At 39.0% G+C, this 21872-nt stretch overlaps 1 protein-coding gene and 1 pseudogene across 1 annotated transcript; both read right to left on the bottom strand.

Moving 5' to 3' along the window:
- Nucleotides 1-6792: 6792 nt before the first annotated feature.
- LOC113704538 (WD repeat-containing protein LWD1-like) lies at nt 6793-11446 on the bottom strand (annotated as a pseudogene).
- An 8386-nt stretch (nt 11447-19832) lies between these two features.
- Nucleotides 19833-20273, bottom strand: LOC140038455 (uncharacterized). Its single transcript, XM_072083815.1, has one exon. It carries the CDS (start codon nt 20271-20273, stop codon nt 19833-19835), a length of 441 nt encoding a protein of 146 aa, XP_071939916.1.
- Between the last annotated feature and the right edge of the window lie 1599 nt (nt 20274-21872).

Raw genomic sequence — 21872 nt, 5'->3', positions numbered from 1 at the left:
TCAAGTCAAGACATCCCGCAAAAATCTCTCAAGAGTCAAATCAAGCCCACAGTCCGGCATCCTAAACTTCAAGCCTAGGATACACTACAGAGATCTGAAGCCTAAGCTCTGATACCAACTGTCACGGCCCCACCTCCCCCTGAGGCGAACCAGAGGGTTCGGCGGGCCGCCTGCCCAGCTCTCGCCGGGACTCAGTCGTTCACTACAATCCTCAATTGAATTTCAAGATATATATATCAAATATACATCAAAGGTTCCCAAACTTTACATATCAAAAGCGAAGCGTCCACGCTTCCGCAGCGCCACTCTGATCCTTGATCACAATTGGTATACAGAAGGAAGTACCTGACGTACCTATCAATTGTCCTCAAATACCGGGAGAAAGATTTAAGGCCTATAACAATTCATGACTCCATAGCTTAAGCTCAACGAGCACTTAATCCTTCATACTTATTCACCACTTAGCCCAAACTCACTCCGCGTAGAGACCACGAGAAGCAGGTTCTGATACCAACTGTGACGACCCCACCTCCCCCTAAGGCGAACCAAAGGGTTTGGCGGACCCCCAGCCCAGCTCTCGCCGGGACTCAGTCATTCATTTCAGTCCTCACTTAAAATCGGAATAAAACCACAGGAATAAATATATCAACAATCTAAAACTTAAAGCGAAACTTATATACATTTCTATCTCAAAAGGGAGTACAAACACCGAATATATAAAGGTTTTCAATCCTTCATACATCCAGCCCGTGCCGAAAGGTAGGGCGAGAACCATTACAAAAATCTGAAACTAGTCTAGGCTAGTCTATACCGAGCTCTCGTCCTTGCTCATCTTTCCCTGTTAAGGAAAACAAAACTAAAGGGATGAGCTAAAAGCTCAGTGAGGTTCCGAACACATAATCAAACAATAAGTTCAATGCATTAACCATAAATAACCAATAATTCAAGAAACATTGACAATGGAAAGCGATAATAACACATTCATTAAAAGGATACGTGTTCACAGGGAACCATTCATTCATTCGTTCATTCATTCTCCTTTCATTCCCTTATTCCTCCAATTATTTGAAAATGCATTTTTGTAAGTAAAACCCCTCATTTGCATTGACATTCGTTCATTCATTTCATTCACCCCCTCCCGGACGTTGGACAGGCTCCACCATATGACAGCCCCACCTCACCCTAAGGCGAACCAAAGGGTTCAGCGGACCGCCTGCCCAGCTCTCGCCAGGACTACGGAGTCGAATCACACAAATCCTATATAGTACGCGCGAGAACTCAACGAAAACGTACAATTGGAGACCACCAAGGGTTACACAGAGCTTACCAAACCATACGGAAGTACGGGACGTCAATTAAACACTTATACATATATTTACATCGGAGTCTTGAACCAATGAACCAAAATACAAGCCAGAGTATTCACGCTACACAAAATACAATTAGGGTTTCAGTTACAGAGGAGCATAAACAAAAGAAGTCCTACAACTGGCTCAACTCTTTTCTTCCAAAAATCTTGGTTTCAAAACATGGAACCCTGTAAGGTAAACAAAGGTAACAGAAAGAGGTGAGTTTGAGCTCAATGAGGTACCAAACATATAGCAGTAAAATCATGGCATTTCACATTTAACAAATCAGGTACACATGCCAGATGTAAAGTAAAGTAGTTAGACACAATGATTCAAATAGGAAGGATACAGGTGGCTCTCAGGAGCCAAATTCCCATTTGCTTCACCGAAGCTTGATCGAAATAATAGTTGACACTCCGTCAACGCTAAAGGAGTAACCAATACCGTAGACTCCACTTTCTCCGATTCCTTCCACCTCACATACCCCTACCGGGCCCGAAATCCAATCAGTTCAGAAATGGTAATACTCGAGTGTACCGGAATCAAGGGTCTCAATACCCAAAGATCCCAAAACAGACTACCGTGGTTCGTTATCTAATCGACCAGGCCCTTGCCGGCCCGACTTGAGTAACTAGCCACAGGTGTTGAGTTCAGATGTCACAGAAAGGTCGTTGGATACCAGCCTCCAAACGACGTCCGAACGGATTCAGATACAGTTAACAGATTATTCACAGTAAATAAGCATATGGACAGACAAGAGAGCGAGTGTGATAAAGTACACCCTCGTCTCAAACAGAATAAACAGATAGTACAGTCATTCAGATCACAGATTGCAAGTACAGAAATCAAGTTAAGTAACAAATAAGGGGAGTGGTACACTCACCGGTTTCAGTACAGATACTTCAAAAGTTTTGCCCAAAATAGAGCTTTAATCACCAAGAAACCCTAAAATAACCAAGGTGAAACAATTATGGTTCCCACTTTCACGAATCCAGTACACGAAATGCATAAATAAGACTCAACTATAAGTCGTGTGCCTGATCAAATTAGTTACCAGTGCAAAGAAATAACAATGTGATTTTGGAGTAAAAGGTAGCGGTTGGTATCAAAGACACGAACAACCCTAAAACCCTTCGCTCAAGTCACAAGTAAATCCAACTAGTCTTCAAGTAAAATTTCGGGCAGCATATCCCTTGTGTTTACCTATTTTCCAGCCACTTATGGCTTCATTATTTTCCTCAACCAATCCCAAAGTCTTACACAATATAAATTCATCACCACAGCTGTTCAATAGGCTCAAAGTCATTCAAGTACAAAATTTAACTAGGAAAAGGACTGGAAATGCAAGTTAAGCTCTAAAATATTCAAATAAGCACAATAAGACTCGATTACAAGTCATAAACCAATTCCACATACTACCAAAATAGGGTTCCATAAGAATGTATAAGCACTAGAGTAAACCAGGGAAATCCGGAAATGGAATTAAGCTCTAATCCAAAAAAAATAGTTTTTGACATCATTTTGCGGTTTTGGCACCATTGGCACTACGATTATCGGATGGAGGTGCAAGATAGACCGTTTCGAAGCTAAGATATAGGGCTACAATGTTGAAGAAGGATACTCTGTCCAGTTCCGAGTGTAACCAGGTCACAATTTCAATATACTACACCAGAACCGCAAAAACAGGTTCACAAACCGCATTCTGGATCAAACATCATAAGTCAGGCTACCTAAGTCCAAATCAAGTGATTCGAAAGCCATCGAAAGCTAAGATACAAAGATACAATTCATCAGAAGACAACAACAACCAAATCAGAAGCATTCCCTATCAAATTAACCAATTACCAGAACTGATTACCAAGTTCGAGTAGAAACAGGGCAGCAGGGGTATTTCAGTCTTTTCACAAGCTACGTTGCTCCGATTGACCTGAAATTTTGCAGGCATCTCTAAAATATCATTCCCTACAACTTTCATGTTTTAACCCAAGGCCAATTCGGTCTCTAACTATGAGTTACAGTGCCGGGCAGAATGTAAGAAAATGAAACCCTATCTTCCAAAATTTCTTTCCAAAACAGAAATTTCCTGCAATTAACCACCACATACACCTTCTAGCTTCATTCTAGCTCAATTCCCATCATCATACAAAGCCACAACATATGAATCATATTAAATCAGAAAAATCATGATTAAATGGAAAATATCATCAATCTCAACCAAAATCATGAAGTAACACTTAATTTCATCCCTTAGGCTACCACAAGTCATGAATTAACCATCATTAGATAGAGGAGAGGGGTTCCTTCACTACTCACCTTAGTAACCAAAGGAAAGAAACCACTTAGCACCTTAAGCTTCCAAATAACTCCACTAATCACCTCACAACCACTCACTTAAGGATTTTTATGGAGTAAATGCAAGATTAAATGGTGTGTTTGTTGGATTTGAGCAAGATTGACTCAAGAATTTGGAGAGCTTTTCTTTCTTTCTTCCTTGGAGAGAGCTGGCTTCAAGAGCTTGGAAATAAGGGTGAATTTTGGTAATTTTTTTTTTGTTGGTTTATTTGGTCAAATGGTAAAAGAATGAATAGTAGTCATAACTTAAGACTTAATCTTATGGTGACACTTGTCACCCTATTTAATGCATCTCTATCTCTTTGTTCCTCTCACACCAATCCACTTGGTAATCTCTAATTATCTCTTAACACCCGGTAAATTAAATCCAGTATCCAAAACTTAACCTAACTGGCCGAATTTTTTCGAACTTTTCGCACTAGCAGGTCCCACGTCCGATATACGCTCTTAATTTCTCAAAAACTAACCGATACTAGAAAAATCATTTAAAAACTATATTTACTGTCGCGCCCCACTTTTTGATGTGTGGTGTGTGGTGTGAAAGTAGTGTGTATGTGAACGTGTGTGAAAAATGAAGAATAAAAGGCCGTGGGACTTGAAAATGCGACGATTTGGCCAAATAGAGTTCAAAAAGGGTTATTTTTGCATGAAAAATGGAGTCGCCACTTGGTATGGAGTTAGGGTGTACCAAGTCACCCAAAAATGATTTTGTTTTTGAAAAAGCAAAGTAAACAAACCCCTTTTTAAGAACTCTTAGGTCTACGTAACCAGAAAAAGGGATCGGGGGTCACATTTGATAAGGGAGAAGGCAAAGGCAAAGCCTAAGGCACTCCCTCACCCTACCCAAAGCTAGTTGCGTGACTTAGCCCCACTTTTCCTAATTTTTCTACCCAAGGTATGTATCGCGTGTTGGATATGACTATATGAATGCAGAAACCTAGGCCTAGGGGGACATGGGGGAAATTTCTCTTCAAAGGTTGAGTGGTGCCAATCACATTGATTGTGAAGCCCAATAATGATCCTTTGGAGAGGTCACACATAATCCTAAATGACGTAAAAATGAGTGGAATGCATGCCATGTGAAAATGTGAGTTTGTGTAAAGTGAGAAAAGTGATAAAAATGATAGGATGTAAGTGGAGATGTGCAAATGTATTTACAAGGTAAGGTGAGTAAAGAATGATAATGTGAAAATAACGTAAAGTGCATGTGTGCGAGTGATATGGTATAAAGTGTGAGTAGTTAAGTGAAAACGTCCAAAAGTAGTGTGAAGTGAGAATGTAGAAAAAGAGATAGAATATAAAGTAGGCGTATGTGGTAGTGAATGAATAAAATGCATGAATCCTATAGGAATGCATCAAGACGGGAACGGGGAGTCCTAACTTTGTGACTTTGATCTTCCCTTTGATTAGAAGGGGGAACTAGCGTGCTAAGGCTATTTGTGGAGCTACACTCGCTCGTTTCCCTTGTCGAAAGGGGACTCTTCAGGCAAATGTACCCTATAACTAGCATGAGGTGCAAAAATCTTAAAATGAGGGGAAAAGGGGTTCGAGGAGCATGCCAAATGATAAAAACTAAGAAAAATGCATGAAATGTAGTGAACATGCAAATATGCACTAACGAAAGGGGGACGGCCTATTGGGTCTAGCGTTGGACTAGCCCTTTCTAAGAATTTCCTACTAGCGTTGGACTAGTGGAAAACTGGACAATGAACCACAACTAGTGTTGGACTAGTGTGGTGACCAGAAAGGGGGCCACAACTAGCATTGGACTAGTGTGGTGACGTCCATTCATCCATCACATTCATTTATGACTATAAAAAGCGAGTAGACATGTGAATCACTTATAAACACGTAGCACATAACACTTAGCATGCTCGACTAGATGCAGGGCCTAATAAAGCAAATTAACACGTAGCAACAAAAGCAAGCAATGAACCTATTACACTTGCTAACTAAAATAAAAGGGGAAAGGGAAAATGGACCAAAACGCTCGCCAAGCCCTATCTATTACAAGCCAAGAGGTGTACACATACCCCATTAAGAATAACTTAACAAAAAGCAAGAGTAAATGAAATAAATGAAAGGAATTAAGGAAAGGCAAGGAAAGCGAAGTAAACATGCAATTTTCACTTAGCACGTTGGATCACGTAGGAGAGCCAAAAAAAGGGAAAAGAAATTATACCTCCCTTGCGTTGATGCCTTAAATGGAGTGAAATCACTTATTTATCCTCCAAAATAAAAGAAATGGTCAAGGTACCAATTTATTTGGAAAAATTAAAGAACATAGGCAAACACAAGCTCACTTGGTCATAAAGCCCCTAAAGTCATGACTTAAGTGCAATTGAAACAAAGCATAGTAATTATTTGAAACAAACAAGCAATGAAGTTGTAAAAAATCAAAGCTGCGAGGGATCAAATTGATGAAAATATTCAATTAATTGGGTCGTAGTAGAGCAAGGGGAGACTTGGGGGCCAAAGTGTAATTTTTCAGAATTATTTCATGCAAGCTACGAAAACTGAAGCAGCCTTTCTTACTTCTGCAAAACTCTCGGCAGTTGCTAAGAAATTTCTGCAACAAACTAGCTACCGGCTTCCATTTTTCAAGCAAGGATTTTAGCCTCAAAACACAACTTCGAACAGAAATAAATTCAACCCAACATCACAACTTTGATCTAAGCAAAGAACCTACTAGAGCTTAGCACCTAAACATGCAAGCAAGAGCTCAGCATTGCGGGCTGCCTTGAGGAAGACAAAGGCGAAGAGAATCATCAAAGGACAAAACATGATCAAACTGTGGAACAAGCTCAGCAAACCAGCGGTGAAAAGGTTCATGAGTTCATGCCAAGTAATATGAAACAAACTTCTGCAACTATTTTCTATTAAGCTTCAATCAACCAAGAATGAAATTGCTGCACTTTGCTTGCAAACTGACCCAGATTTTCTGGTTCAAATACACAACTTCGACTAGGATTAAGCAACTAACAACTTTAGATTAAGCAACCATGATCCAAGCGAACAAGCAACTCAGAAAAATATCATACTCAGTTCTGAAAAAACATGCATGCAATCCACACAAGGGATAAGAAAACGGTTATTGCAGCTACGGTAGCGATTACCTGGGATCCAGACAATGAAACACGAGTCATACCCTCAGAATCTGAAGCTTATTCGAGAAGGCGATGGCAACCCAATCAGGCTGGGAAGAGGACCACTGTGGCTGCTCAATTTCGGCACCGGCAGTTTAAGCGATAATGGGGTCCAATCCGCCCTCAATGGGCTGGCCCATGGAAGAGAGATCCCAAATGAGGGCCTGGGAGTCATCGCCAGCAGTGCAGATGTGGCACGAGCTGTGGGAAGACCAGGCGATGGCGTTGACACTGGCCTGGTGCCGCTGCAGCTCCACGACTGGAAGCATGGGGAAGCGGATGTCCAGGACGACTACCTTGGCGCTGTCCATAATGATAGTGGCCGTGTATTGGGGGTCCTGTTCGTTCCAACCAAGGCGGACGAGCGGCGTATCGGGCTCGGAGCTCTCGTAGATAATGGCGGAGTGCTCCTTGTCGCGGAGGTCGAAAACCCTAACGGAGCCGTCAGCGGAAACGGAGGCAAAGGCGCCGACACCGCCCCAAGCGATGTCATAGACCTCCTTGTCGTGGGCGATGAGCTGGGTGTCGACGGTCTCGCGGTCGATGTCCCAGACGGTGCAGGTGGTGTCGTTGCTGGAGGCGCCGATGTGCTTGGGCTCGGCCTCGTTCCAGTCGAAGGAGGTGAGGGGGTCGGAGAATTCACTGTTGCGGTTGTTGTTGAGGAGGCTCTTCATGTCGACGCGGGTTCCATCGTCGGCTACCCTCCAGACCCGGAGGTGGCGAGGAGGTCGGGCTTCTGGCACTCCTTGTCAGGGATGAAGATAACCTTGGTAGAGGGATAGGGGTGCTCAAAGCAGAGGTTGGGGTCGGAGCGAATCTCGCCGTTAGTATCGTCGAGCTGGACGATTTCCAGGCGGTTGGGATACTGCTCCATGAGACTGGCGATGGCTAACCGGTATTTTTTTGTCCCTGCGGACGCTCCAGTTCATGGCGTATATGTGCCACGACGCCTCGTAGGTGTAGATCTCCGACCTTCGCTGCTGTTCGTCAGACCCATCTTGGAGGGATCGCTGCTAGCCCCCCAAACTCTCCCTGCTCTCTCCAGTTTTTTTTGCCGTTCTCTCCTCTCAGTTTTCCTTTCTTTTTACCGTCCCAGAAACTCTCCCCCCAAAACTCCTCCTTGCGGCCGTTTCTTCTCAGCTTCTTATATCAACTTATCAACCCTAAAACCCTGCTCTCAATGGCCAGCGATCAAGCTCCTCTCAAAGCCTTTTTCTTGGCCATCCGATGGGCGTGCATCCGTTGCTTGCATGTTTTTTTTTTTTTTTTGGAATAATAATTAAACAAAATTAATAATAAAGCTAAGTAAACAAAACAATCATTTGAGTAATATCACATCAAAATATACAAACTAAAAACAACAAAGTTGCCATTTTTCAATCTTTTTTCATTTTTCACTTCCCATTGTTTTTTATTTTTTTTTTCATTTCCAAATGAACTAAACGATTAACAAAATAAATTAAGTAAAGATTGACTAAAATAGAAAAATAAAACAAAAATGCTAATTAGTAATAATTCCCTTTTTTCCTTTTTTTTTCAATCGAATTAGTAGATCAAATAAATGCTTGTAAACTAATTAAAATACAATAAGAGACACGAAACAAGAATCAACCAAAATAAATCTAAAATTGAAACAAATAAATCCAAAAATTAATTAAAAAATAAAATCAAATTCGAAACCAAAAATTTGGTGTCTACATTTACTAATAAAAATTATGTTTTAAACTTTATTCGATAAAGAAAATGTGGAAAAAAAACGTGCAAGTCAAAGAAAATAAAACCTAGAAATTAAGAAAATTACGGGTCCTCACACACCAGACTACAAGGTAATACTCGAGTATACCAAATGTTCACTCAAGGTCACTAAATCGCCTGATCGAGTCCGCTTCTGGCTCGAGTCGATCAGTAACGAAGGGCAGGGCCCAGTTCAGCCAAGAGGCTTACATTCATGCATATATAATCATTCAATCATTGAAAATTTCACATTCATTTAGGTCGAGTGCTATAAAGTACACACTCGCCTAGAAAGCCCATTTTAAGCAATCAGTGAAAACATTTAACATGTTATCATCATTCATAACAAGTCCTATAATCAAGAACAAGCCACATAGTCAATGAAAATATAGCCAACAAGGAACACTCACCTATTTACGTAAAATAACGTCCAAAGTGTTCTTCCGGTTATTACCCTTAATCACCAAAGAATCCTAATATAATCAAAAGAACACATTATGCTTCAACTATCAAAGATGTAAGTGATTCAAAGAAAATTTGAATACGTACTAGTACAAAGTATAAATATGGTTTTGGTAGTGAAAAGAGTACATTTAAACCAAAGGACATAAGTAAAATATTTGTAAAACTTATGCTTACTTGTAAAACTTTAAAATCGCTATTTGAGTCGAAGTGGCAAAGAAAACATAAATACCCTAGATGGTTCACGTGGTAGTCGTTCTCCAGCCTTACTCAAATCCCAAGGTCATCGATCTAGTTCTCGAGCGTAAATTTGGGCAGTACGCCCTTTGTATTTACCTATTTTCCAGCCATTTATGGCTTCATTCTTTTTCCTGAATCAATCCCAAAGTCATACACCAAATCATATCATTTCAATAGCCATTCCATAGGCTCCAAGTCATACAAGTACAAAATCAAGCTAGGAGCATGTGCGGAAATGAAGGTTGAGTCAAGAAACAAAAGACAGATTTGACGTTGTTTTCCGTAACGGACACAACCGAGACTACGCTTATCGGATTGAGGTACAATTTATACCATTTTGAATCTAAGACAGAGGGCTACAATTTTGATGAAGGCCACTCAGTCCAGTTTGCAATATATCCAGGTCAACATTTCAAATGACAGAACCATAATCTGAAATTCGGGCTAGTTAACCGCACTATGCTTAAACGACAATAACTCAGGCTACCAAAGTCCAATCGAGGTGATTCTAGGGGCGTTGGAAATCTACGACATAGCACTACAACTTCTATGTTTTGGTCAAATGTTAATTTAGTACATATCATGGTGGAAAAGACACAACCAAATTGGTGAAATATTCAAAACTGATCACTGGATTCACCTAGGGCAGTCAGGGTATTTCGGTCTTTTCACAGGCTACATTGCTCCGATTGGGCTGTAATTTTACAGACAACTATAAAATATCATTCTATACAACTTTCATGTTTTATGGTAAGCATAATTCAGCCTCTAACATGGTGAACTGAAACCGGGCAGAACAGGGTACATACTAACTTCAATTCTGGAAATTTGCTACAATCAAGATATAAATCTCATTTTTAGCTTGAAACCATCACTACCACATCTTATACCAACATATATACATCATACACCATCCATACAAGAAGTATGAGGAAGGTATCATTCAAACCCTAACTCAATTGCATCATTCCAATCATCCAAAATCACTTGATATAAGCATTATTATAACAACAAATACAAGCTACTAAGCAACTCCAACATGATTAAAGGACAAAGAAAAGTGTGGGCAGCCATATTACCTCAAAACAAAGCTTGCTAGAGTTATCCTCCACTTCCCCTTGAAATTTTTGGTTCCTTAAGCTTCCCAATCTCCCAAACTAGTGATTAATCGGTTTAGTTTTTCTTGTTTTCACTCAAAATGGTTCAACTCGAGATGGATTGAAGTTGTTTCTCTTGCCCTCTCTCTCTCCCTTAAGCTCGGCCAAACCAGGGAAAAATGGTGAAGAAATGGAGCCAATGTGAAGATAAGAAGCAAAGAAAATTGGCTTGGTCAAAGGTCTTGGATTGGTGCCACTTGTCACCACCAATTTCCATCTCAAATTTCTTTTCTCTTGTTTTTGAGTCAATAATTTCGGCTGCCATAAGGGATATTTTGGGGCTGATATTAATCACTTAATAGCAAGGAAATTAAGGTAATAAAGTAGTGCTCAAGTGGTGCACTCACTCGGTAACAAACGGTACTCGTCGGTTCAACCCATTTTTTCTTAAATCGCGTATACTAGGGTTTTATCTTATAATTCACTAACTTATTATTATCATTTCTAATCACACCCTTAATCACCACATTTATCGCACTAGCGGGTCCCACATCGATAATGCACTCCAAATTTAACGTACACTAACTCATACTAGGAAAATGAATTTAAAACTGTACTTGCTTGTAAAAATGTATAGAAATTTTAATATTTTCAAGGAAAGTATAAAATGTAGGCAAAGAAATAAAATAATGCTGAGAAAATGTGAAAATTTTTGGGTTCTCACAGAAATAATTGCAAATGTGTACAACCCATAGCATAGATTTGAAATCATAAAACGATAAAGTCAAGCACTTCATAAGCAACATTCAATTGCTTCAAAAGGTAGGAAGCATAGTGAAACAAAATACAAAATGTATTGACCTTTGAACAAGCACCACCCCGACTATCCTTGACGAAAACTATTAATGTAAACTAATTCACTAGCTTAGTGATTAGCAGAGCCAGAAGTCTCTGCTACTTCAGTAAGATCATTTTCATTTTCAGCACTAGGAGTTTCAACCTCACGTCCCTCATTGAGTATCCTGTCATTTACTACTTGTTCGACCAAGGTAACACACCCAACCATCGACTTATCCGTCCGGTCTCTTATTTCGTGTACTACCCTAGCAAGTCGGTTCTTAGCTTTTGAAGTTGCTCACAAGGAGCCTTTGTCTTATCCTTACTTCTCAATTACCTCCGTCTCCACTTCAGGAATTCTAGTAGTCTGGGCATCCACAATTGCCCTCAGTCCTCGATTATCCTCTCGAGCTACCCTAGTTTCCTCGGATAACCGCCTCCGGTCATCGATTACCGCTAACTCCACGTTATTTGGGTACAAGTAAGTCTTTTGGGAACCACAGGGAGTCCTAGTTCAGTGAATTGGGTATATTTCCAATGAGTTTCCTCTAAGCCTTTCTCGATAACGGATCACCGGAATGTGTCCCCGAGACGGCTCAATAATTGTTACCTTCCATAACTTACAATTAAAGTTAAAAGCTTAGATGGATCCAAGTATACTAAATAAACTAGATTTGATCATTTCGTACTATCGCACATATATCTCACAAGACCAAAACTCCTAATTATCCACTAATTCAAACCTAGGCTCTAATTTTCATCCCTACAAGCGGTCACTTAACTTTCAAACCAATCCCACAGTCCAGCATCCTAAACTTCAAGTCTAGGATACACTACAAAGATCTGAAGCCTAAGCTCTGATACCAACTGTGACGCCCCCATTTCTCCCTAAGGCGAGCCAAAGGGTATCGGCGGGACGCCTGCCGAGCTCTCGACAGGACTCAGTACAATTGCAGTTCAAACTTAAAGTACAATACTAATGATAAAATCGGAATAAAGGCACGAAGTCATTTCCATACACAAATATTCAATCTTATATCACAAGTTCAAGATACACCCCCTTTCCAAAATATACAACTTCCCAAAAGGATGTCTAGACAAAATACATTCCAAAATTCAAGTCCAAAGAGCCATCAAGTAGGCTTTTCCATAACTCCTTCCATTTCGGTTCCTGTTAAGAAAAACAAATCTAACGAGTTGAGCGGATGCTCGTGAGGCCAAGAAAACATGCAAAACACGTAGTTCAGGTAGCAATGGCATTTAAGCAAGAATAAAAGTTGTACCATTCAACCAGTTCACAATTTTCAATTAAACACATTCAATGAGGATACAAGAGCTCTCAGGACCTCAGTTCCACTTGCTTTGCCAACCCTCGATCGAATACCTTCTGGCGATGACACTCCGTCAACCAGGTCGGCATTTAAGTTTGTAGAACTCCACTTACTTCACAGTTCCGTCCACCATACATCGCACCGGACCCGCACTTCAATAAAAGGCACTACTACTTGAGTAGGCCAAGCGAGATCTCTCAATAGATCAAGCTTACAGTTATCTCATGGTTTACCAAGCTCCTCGACCAAGCCCTTGCTGGCTCGAGTCGCAAGGTTGGCCAATTGAGATTTGGGCGTCCCCACAGTTCAGTTCAGTTCAGTTATGGGTCAAGGAGATTCACTCCAACGACATTCAGTCAATCAATTACAGTTCAGTCATGAACAATTCAGTATTTCATTCAGTTAAAAGAGTACGAGTGCGATAAAGTACACACTCGACTCAACAATTATCAATCATTCAATCCATAAGATGCAATTCACATTATTGCAACAAGTCATGCACTTGACACTCACCAATCAAAAAAGTAAGGGAGTAGTGCTCAATCAAGTGTTTAGGCGTCCGCTGTGAGATCCTCTTGAAGGTCCCCTTGAGTGACTGAGCAAATAATAATCGGCTATCACACACTATCACTTATAAATCCGTTGTTAACAAGGAAGCTTGTACACTTGTACAATCCAAGAAAATATCATGAAAGGGAGCCTTAATTACTCGTAAATCGAGACTCAAGAGTGGAGTTTTTAATAACATAAGGAAAACTGATTTCCTTCATGAAATCAAGTTTAAAACATTCAATCAATATCAAAGGATAGGGAAGAGTTTCCAAAAACTCATTTCCCTTTGAGTGGAAAAATTTCAGTTTTGTACGTCAAACTTAGAAAAACCAGAACTTGCATTCAGAAGGTCCAAAATTGGAAAAGTTTATACCGTTGGAATCTAGTTCAAAGTACTAAAAGTTTCAAGAAGAAACTTTTCCAAGATTCTAAATGAAGACATTCAAATTTCAGCTCAAAGTGGCTGATTTGAGCATATAAGATAGTTTTGGTCATGTTTTTCGGTAAACTTTGGAAATTCAGCAAAATTCACAAAAAGTGAACTAGCCTCTGAAATTTGTATCACAATGAGAATTTCAATCAAGGTTTCAAACACTATAAATGGAACTAAATTCGAAGTTTTGAGCGTCAAGATATAGCAACTCAAAGTTGGCCAAAAAATCGAAGACAGTTCAGTAAATTTTCCAGGTTTGAAGAACAACTTTGGCACATCATTTGTATATCGAAATGGTTTTAAAATGACACCAAATTTGGTAAAATTAAGCTCCCATATGAGGGCTATTCCTCTATCAAATTTCATGTAAAAACTCGTACGGGAAGGTAGTTAACAAAACTAACAAAGTTCAAGAAATTTTCAAGACAAATCTGTCTTCTGGTTTTCTTTCCCTTTTTCAAACACTTTGCACCATGAAATTAGTCCCATTTTGGTTCATTTGTGAAACCAAGGTCCAAGAAACCATTCATAAACAATTCGTAGTTGGTTGACATCAAAATTTCAAAATAAAACATCTCTCAAACAACCAAACCAGTCGGCCAGCCCAAAAGAAGGGTTTTCCAGTTTTGTCGCAGTTTGGAAATGGAACCATATCTCACTCCATACAACTTGGAATCGAGAATGGTTTTTGGCGTTGGAAACTAGAATCATAAGGCTACATTTCATCAGAACAAATTGTTTTCAAAATCAATTCATGAGTGAGAGAACATAGAGCCACAAAATTCAGCTTCTACCTTTCTCTCGGATAAGCCAACAGAACAGGGCAGCAACTTTGCCGACTCACTACGGCTCACTCATTTCGAACTAGAAAGTGAATTTTATACCATTGGAAAGCTACAAATGTCTAGCTTCAAATGCAGCAAAAGGCACTCAATTTTGATATCTGTACAAAGAGATATGTTCGTTCAAAGAGATTACTGTTCAAGCTGCCAGAGCACATTTCCTGATTTCTTTACATTTTTAAATTTCAAGTTTTACTCAACCAATTCAAATGATTTTTGGTAGAAACTTTCTACACACCATATGCAACATATATATATATATCAGTTTCACAGTCATTTGATCATCAAAAATTTGAAGTAAAGGCACGGCAATAACAGGACAGATTTCGGCCAGCATTCCTACGCAATTTCCTTCGATCTTTCCTTCAATTTCTAACCTTAACACTCATCACCAACACACATTAAAACATCATGGCAGTCCTATATAACCAAGGTGGGAGTTCATAGAGCCCACTTCAACCAATCCAATCCAAATAACAACAACAACAAGGAAGCTACGAGCTTCATAGCCAAGAATGAAACTCTTTAGAACAAAAGAAATGAAAGATTGGATGAGTTGAGGTGTATACCTCTTGAACTCTTGAAGAATCAGAAATTTTGATCACAAAAGCTCCAAGAAAACCACCAAGATTAAGCCTTTCACCAAGCTAGAGTTGCTCTCCAAGTGATATGTGAGTTGTGTGGAAAATTTAAGGTGAAATGGAAGCAAAAATGGTAGTGAAATGGAAAGAGCTCTTCTTCTTCTTCCTTGGAGTGATTGGCCGGCTATGGAAGGTAAAGAGAGACAGTGTGGCTAATGGATGAAGCTTCCTTTGGAAGCTTAAGGGTTTTGTGGTTACAATTTGTACAAAAGTCAACCATGAGTAGTGTTCGCACGCGCGCGTTTCGTATCCGTTTTCTCTCGGGTTTATTTCATTTGTGCACTAAATCTCAAATGTAATTCCTTTAGCACTATAATTATTCACCCTTAGTAGTCTAGAATAAATTTCTTAAATCTCCATTGGGCCTATTTGACGCGAAAAAACGTGAACTTCCTATTCGCGTGAGATAAAGCGGAACTTAAAAGAAATTCTTGTAACGATAATATAAGTAACTAATACTAGGGTAAATAATCATAAAAATAACTATTTTAGAAATAAAAACCTGAGTCCTCACACGAGTCTAGTATTAATTCCTCAAATCTCCAATTAATTTGTATCGGCGCGTGTTTTGGAAAACTATCGACGCGCGAGCGGTATAAGCTTAATTTTAACTCACTCACATCTAATCTCTCAATTAACTTTTCTTAGTCTACTATTGATCATTCTTAATTTTTCAAGATTATTGCACTCTCGAATCGAATTTTGCCTCGAATAATGTGTACTTGTTATTCCTTACTAAACGAGCCTCCGAAAAATAAATTTTGCTAACGATACATTTTAAAAATATGAGTAGGGCATTGTTCCATGTAAATGGATGTAAAATGGCTGAATTAAATTATTCGGAGAAAATGGGTGAATAAATAATTAAATAATCCAGTAAACTAAGATAAAATAAGAAAATTTTCGGGTCCTTACAAAATGAATTTTTAAAGAAAAAGTAGAAAAAAACCCTTTTTAAACGACTTTAAGTCTTCGAAAATCAGAGAAAAGTGCTCGGGAGTCACGTTTGAATAAAGGGAATGCAAGGATAAAATCCAAGGCACCCTTTCAACCTAGCCTAGAGCTAGTTGCGTGATTTAGTAAAAAATTTTCTTATTTTAACCTAAAAATTTATCACATTTGGATGTCACTATATGAATGCAAACCTAAAGCTAATGGTTATCAGATGGGTCAATATGTCTCTTCAAATTTTAATTGGTGCAAATCGCATTAATTGCGACGCCCAAACGCGATTTTTTGAAGGGCGTCGCAAATAATGCGAGGTCACGAATGTGCAAAATATGAGACTCGAAGGAAAGTAAAAGAAAAGAGAAGAAAATAATGATGACCTAAAGGAATGCATCATAACGGGTACGGGAAGCTAATACTCGTGATTTCAATTTTCCCTTTAATAGAAGGAATACGAGCGTGCTAAGGCTAGAAAGCCATACTCGTCCATGTCCCATATTCGAGGGGCATTTCTCCTATCTAATCAAGCAAATGATCTAACTTTAGTTCTAATTTTCTTAAATGGAATGCAAGTCTACATGTCATCTTTCACACATAGGGGTAAGGAATATACATATATAGGGAAAATATGGGATAAGAGATATACATATAAGGGAAATGTTGTGCAAAATGAAGAAACCCTAAAAAGTAGAAAATATGCATAAAAATGTAGTGATTATTATACAAACATGATCTGACGCTTGGATGGTCCCAAAGGGTCTAGCGTTGGACTAGCCATGTCTATCAGTTTTTACTAGCATTTGACTAGTGAGAAATTGGAAAGGAGAGGCACAACTAGCGTTGGACTAGTGTGGAATCGGAAAAATGGGCCATAACTAGCGTTGGACTAGTGTGGTGATGACATGCATTTATTACAATCAAATAAATCATGTAAAACATAATAAAGTAAATAAACACATAAATCACATATAGCACATAGCACATAAGCATGATATCTAGATGCAAGATTCTAAGAAAGCGAGTAACACGTAAATACACAAGCATGCAAAACACACAAAGTAAAGAAAGCAAACAAAGTCCTAACTATTACATTTGGGGCCCTAACTACAATCTAAAGGGGTAATGAATAAAATAAATACCTAACTATTACATCTTGGCATTTAAATGCCTCCCAAATAACCAAAAATTAAATTAAATAAATATACAAAATTAAAATAAATAAAGTTAATAAAGAAATAAATGAAATAATAAAACATTCAGAAAAGCATGCAATTTCACACATAAAGTCATATAGTAGCACATAAGATCAAGTAAGATCAAAATAAAGGAGTAGAGTATACCTCCCTTAAATTAGTGACCTAATGAAATGAAACTTTTCCTTATTTATCCTCCAAAACAAAGAAAAAGGTCAAGACATCACTTTAATTAATAAATAATCATAAAAGATGGAAATAAACATGAAATTGAATTCATCAAATCCTTCAAATAAAAATAAACAACCCATATTTAATAAATTAAAATAAACAAGGACCCAATTGAAACAATTAAAGAAGTTTTGAAGGGTCAAATTATTATTATTACAAATATTAGGGGTCTAAATTAAAATAAATTAAAATTAATGGCTTAAGATGAAACCCACCAAAACTAAACTAAAATTCACAAAAAAAATATATAAATGAAAAACCATTTGTTACAATTAAACAACAAAATACCCAAAATCTCACTAAAAAATCCAAATCAAAATGATAAATCTCTCAAAAACTATTAAACCTCAAAATTCATCCTAAAATTTACAAATAATCTACTCAAAAATCATATTAAATCATATCAAAGAAGATTAACATTTCAAAGGGACAAAATTGATTAGATTTTCTAATTTTCTGGGCCATATCAGAATTGTTCAAAAGTGTAATTTTGGCAAGTTCCCATGCAAGTAATCACAGCTTTCTTCCTCATTGTTCTGCAATTATGGAGGTTCATTTTCCAGCAAGCATTCAAGCCTGATTTATGTGTCTTTGGATAAAAAATACGCAAACTCAACACCAATCATCCCATTTCCCCTTTCCAACACAAGATGAAACCTACTTGGTGGGCTATTACGGGAAGAAAAAAAAACAGCAAAACATAAGAACGAAGGTAGCTTTCTTCCATTTCCTGGGTTTCTGCAAATTTTTTTTACTACCGAAATATTTAGACATGAAACTCAACCAGTACTTTTCCAGTGATTTACCAAGACAAAAAAATAGATATTGAATACAAACCACCACAACTTCTAACGTCTGCACACGGAGATTTAAAACAAAGATTATGCAGTCTATTCGAAGACTTCATCTTCTTTGTTGGTTGTTCCTTAAGCAACGACAGGTCATCAAAACAAGGTTTCTGTACGAATCGCCGTTACCATACCATAGAACAAAGTGGACCAAAACATTGTTTGAAACAAACCCATGTAACCTCGTTCTTATTCTCACAGCAAAAACCTCAAAACATTAGATTGGTTCCTCACTCTTAGGGAGAAAAAACAAAACAAACAGATTCTAGGAACAAAACTCGCAACCCACGGATCACATCCATTCAGTTTCATAGAGGAAAGAAAGCACGAAAGCTGATGGCTTTTTAGTTTATAAGTTTCCAATCACGCAAATTCAAAACACAGCTACTGGAGTTATAATCCATCCACCAAATCATGACCAACACACAGCCACATGACTTGGCTTTCTAACTCACAAACGAAGGAGCAGATTCTTGGTGAACATAACACAGGAGGGAAGGAAAAATAAACAACAAAAAAATAGTAACCTTGCGCGGCTAAAGGAAATCAAAACAAATACAACTTTAACCATCCTAAAAACGCAGATTTGGTTTTAGCAAAAACCCCGCAAACAGGCAAAGCACCAGATTTCAGTTTAGCAGATTTGGTTCCATTTGGGATTGAGACGAACAAGCAAAAAGGATTGAAGATTACCTATTTCACTGCCTTTGGGATTGAACCCTCAGCCGGAACCCGCAAGAAAGTGATCGAAAGACACCCGCAGCAGACTTTGATGACAAAACGTGAGTCTAGGAATTCCTAAACTCTTGGTTTCCTCACTATCTCTCTCTGTATTCCCCCCTCTACCTTTCTTGCCTTTTCTTGCTCTCCTTCTCTCCTTCAATCTGTAGCTACTTCTCTCAACCCTAGCCGCCAAGCTCTATTCTTTTCTTTTCTTTGTTGTGGTACAGAACCAGAAATGTTGCAGGAATGGAAGTATTGGATTGACAGAAAAGAATAATCTATACTAAAGCTGAATCAAATTCTATAAACACCTCCATTTTTATTGATAAGCTTCAAATTTGTTACAGAAAAGGAATTGGCGGGAAAAGGAAGAAGGGGAAAGAAGAAGGCAGGAAGAACTTGGGGAAAAAGTTAACAGAAGGGATATTCTCCTTTCTGATTACAATAACAAAGATTTTAACTGAATGAATCCTAAAGAATTACATCATCATATCATTTATAGAAAGCTATTCTAACTAACTCTTCCCACTTGCTAATGAAGCGATTGTCACGTGAGAGGAAATCTTCTGGATCGACTGGTCCCAACTATCAGCAAGAATAGCATGAACCTAGAAAAGGCGTGCTTCCCTGCTCGCGCCTTTTGCTCCCCTGGTGCCTTCTCCTTTCTTGCTTTCACGCCTTTGTCTTTCTTGTGCACTGCTTGATGATTGACTTCTTCAGACCACGTCTTCTCTTTACAACCTCCTACCTGGCCACGCCTCCCTTTAGTTTTACTTCACGCCTTCTCTCCTTCTGCACTTCTTAGCTTCTTACTTCATTACAATTCGTCCCCCTTAACAGCAAATCTTGTCCTCAAGATTGAAATGTAGGGAACTATTTTTTAATCTCCTCAGCATCTTTCCATGTGGCTTCTGCAGGGTCCGTACCCCACCAGTGGATTAGCCACTGAGTTGCAGCAGCATTCTTCTTTTTTTCCATCCTTCTGTTTCGTACTGCTACTGGCTCCACCCTCCAATGACCCTTCTCATTTGTTTCTGGCAATTGGAGGGTAGGAGTGACCTCGTTCCCCACCTTTCTCTTGACCAAAGACACATGAAAGACAGGGTGGACTTTTGAAGACTTTGGCAGACTCAGCCTATAAGCTACACTCTCAATCCTTTCCTCTATCTTGTATGGGCCAAAGTACTTTGCTGATAATTTGGTGTTTACCCTCAGGGCTACTAAGCTCTGTCTATATGGTTGTAGCCGTAGGTATACCCAATCTCCTTCACTGAAGTCCCTTTCACTCCTCTTTTCATCAGCAGATTTCTTCATCCTTTCCTAAGCCTGCTTTAAGTTCTGTTTCAGCATGTTATCCAACTGTTGCCTTTCCCTGATGTATTCTCCTACTGCATCTACCCTGGACTGCAGGTAAGGTCCTAGAGCTAGTTGGGGAGGGGGAAAACCATATAATGCTTCAAAAGGGGTCATCTGAATAGCTGTATGGTGGGAGGTGTTGTACCACCACTCTGCCAAAGATAACCACTAGTTCCATCACTTAGGTTCCATATGTGTCAGACACCTGAGGTACATCTCCAGCACTTGGTTGACTCTCTCAGTCTGGCCATCAGTCTGAGGTGATAAGTTGTGCTATAGTTTAATTTGGCCCCCAACATACTGAATAACTCCCCCCAGAATTGGCTAACAAATATCCTGTCCCTGTCTGAAAGCATGCTTTGAGGAATCCCATGTAATTTACTGACATAGTCAATGAAAAGTCTGGCCCCCTTTGGAGCATCAAAAGGGTGTGCCAGGCTGATGAAGTGGGAATACTTGGTGAATCTATCCACCACGACCATTATGGTATTCGTCCCCTCTGACTGTGGCAACCCTTCAATGAAATCCATGGTAACATGGCTCTATGAGTGTTGAGGGATAGGGAGTGGTTGCAGCAATCCTGGGTAGGCCACATGTTCATCCTTGCACTTTCTACAGGTATCACACTCCAGAACTGTCTTCTTGATCTCCTTGTATATTCCTGGCCAGTAGAATAGCTGATTGGCCCTCAAATAGCTGGCTTGAATGCCTGAATGCCCTCCAAGTTGGAAGTCATGTAATGCAATAATAAGTTTCTTCCTGGTGTCACCTTTGCCTTCCTATGACTAGCCTCTTCTTGTATCTGAGAATGCCATCCTGGTAGGAGGTGTGAGAACCTTGAATTTTGCAGAAATACCAATGCATACTTCAATTTCACTTTCATTTAGCAATCGTATTCTTTAAATCTTTTCTAGTATTACTTTCACTCGCTTTTATATATACTAGTGCAAATTTCATTCGTAGTTCTTACTCTAATCTACCACATTATTTTATTTGTTTTAAACAAGTAAATAAAAATAATTTTCGTGTGCAAAATAATGTAACGGTGCTAACTACTAAAGCACTTAGCTTTGCTACACTAAGTTAATAATTCTTGAGTTATATTAAGTTTACTCCTTGGAAATAATTCCTTAATTTTTGGTTATATAGCTAACTCTAATTTCGAATAAAGGTTAAGAGTAGCTAGATATCTCAATATTTTTAGGCAACCGATAAATTCTAGATAAAAACAATACAAGTACTCTAACCATATTTAGGACATAAAATTTTGATAACCAAAGCCTTGCAAGATTAGCGAATCATTAGGCGTTCAAATCACATTTGGGGACAATTTTCGGAGCTAAGTTAGAACCAAGGACTTAAGTGGATAATAGGAGGAGAAGTGAAAAGACTAAACTACCCTCACAATGTCACACAATTACCCCACGGCCACAACCATTCCAGGCAGCCAAACAACTCCCCGGACACCATGATCACAAGCCGCTCCATTCGGCCAACCGCAGCTTCACCACCCCTACACTCAATCACTTCCGACACTCAACCATCCTCAAAACCGCA

The sequence above is a fragment of the Coffea arabica genome, chromosome 3e (assembly GCF_036785885.1).
Source record: "Coffea arabica cultivar ET-39 chromosome 3e, Coffea Arabica ET-39 HiFi, whole genome shotgun sequence".
NCBI classification, from domain to species: Eukaryota; Viridiplantae; Streptophyta; class Magnoliopsida; order Gentianales; family Rubiaceae; genus Coffea; species Coffea arabica.
This window is presented reverse-complemented; position numbering and strand designations above follow the sequence as displayed.

Excerpts from the sequence above, each read along its gene's own strand:
- LOC140038455 (XM_072083815.1), bottom strand. The coding sequence starts at position 20,273 with ATGAAGAAATCTGCTGATGAAAAGAGGAGTGAAAGGGACTTCAGTGAA.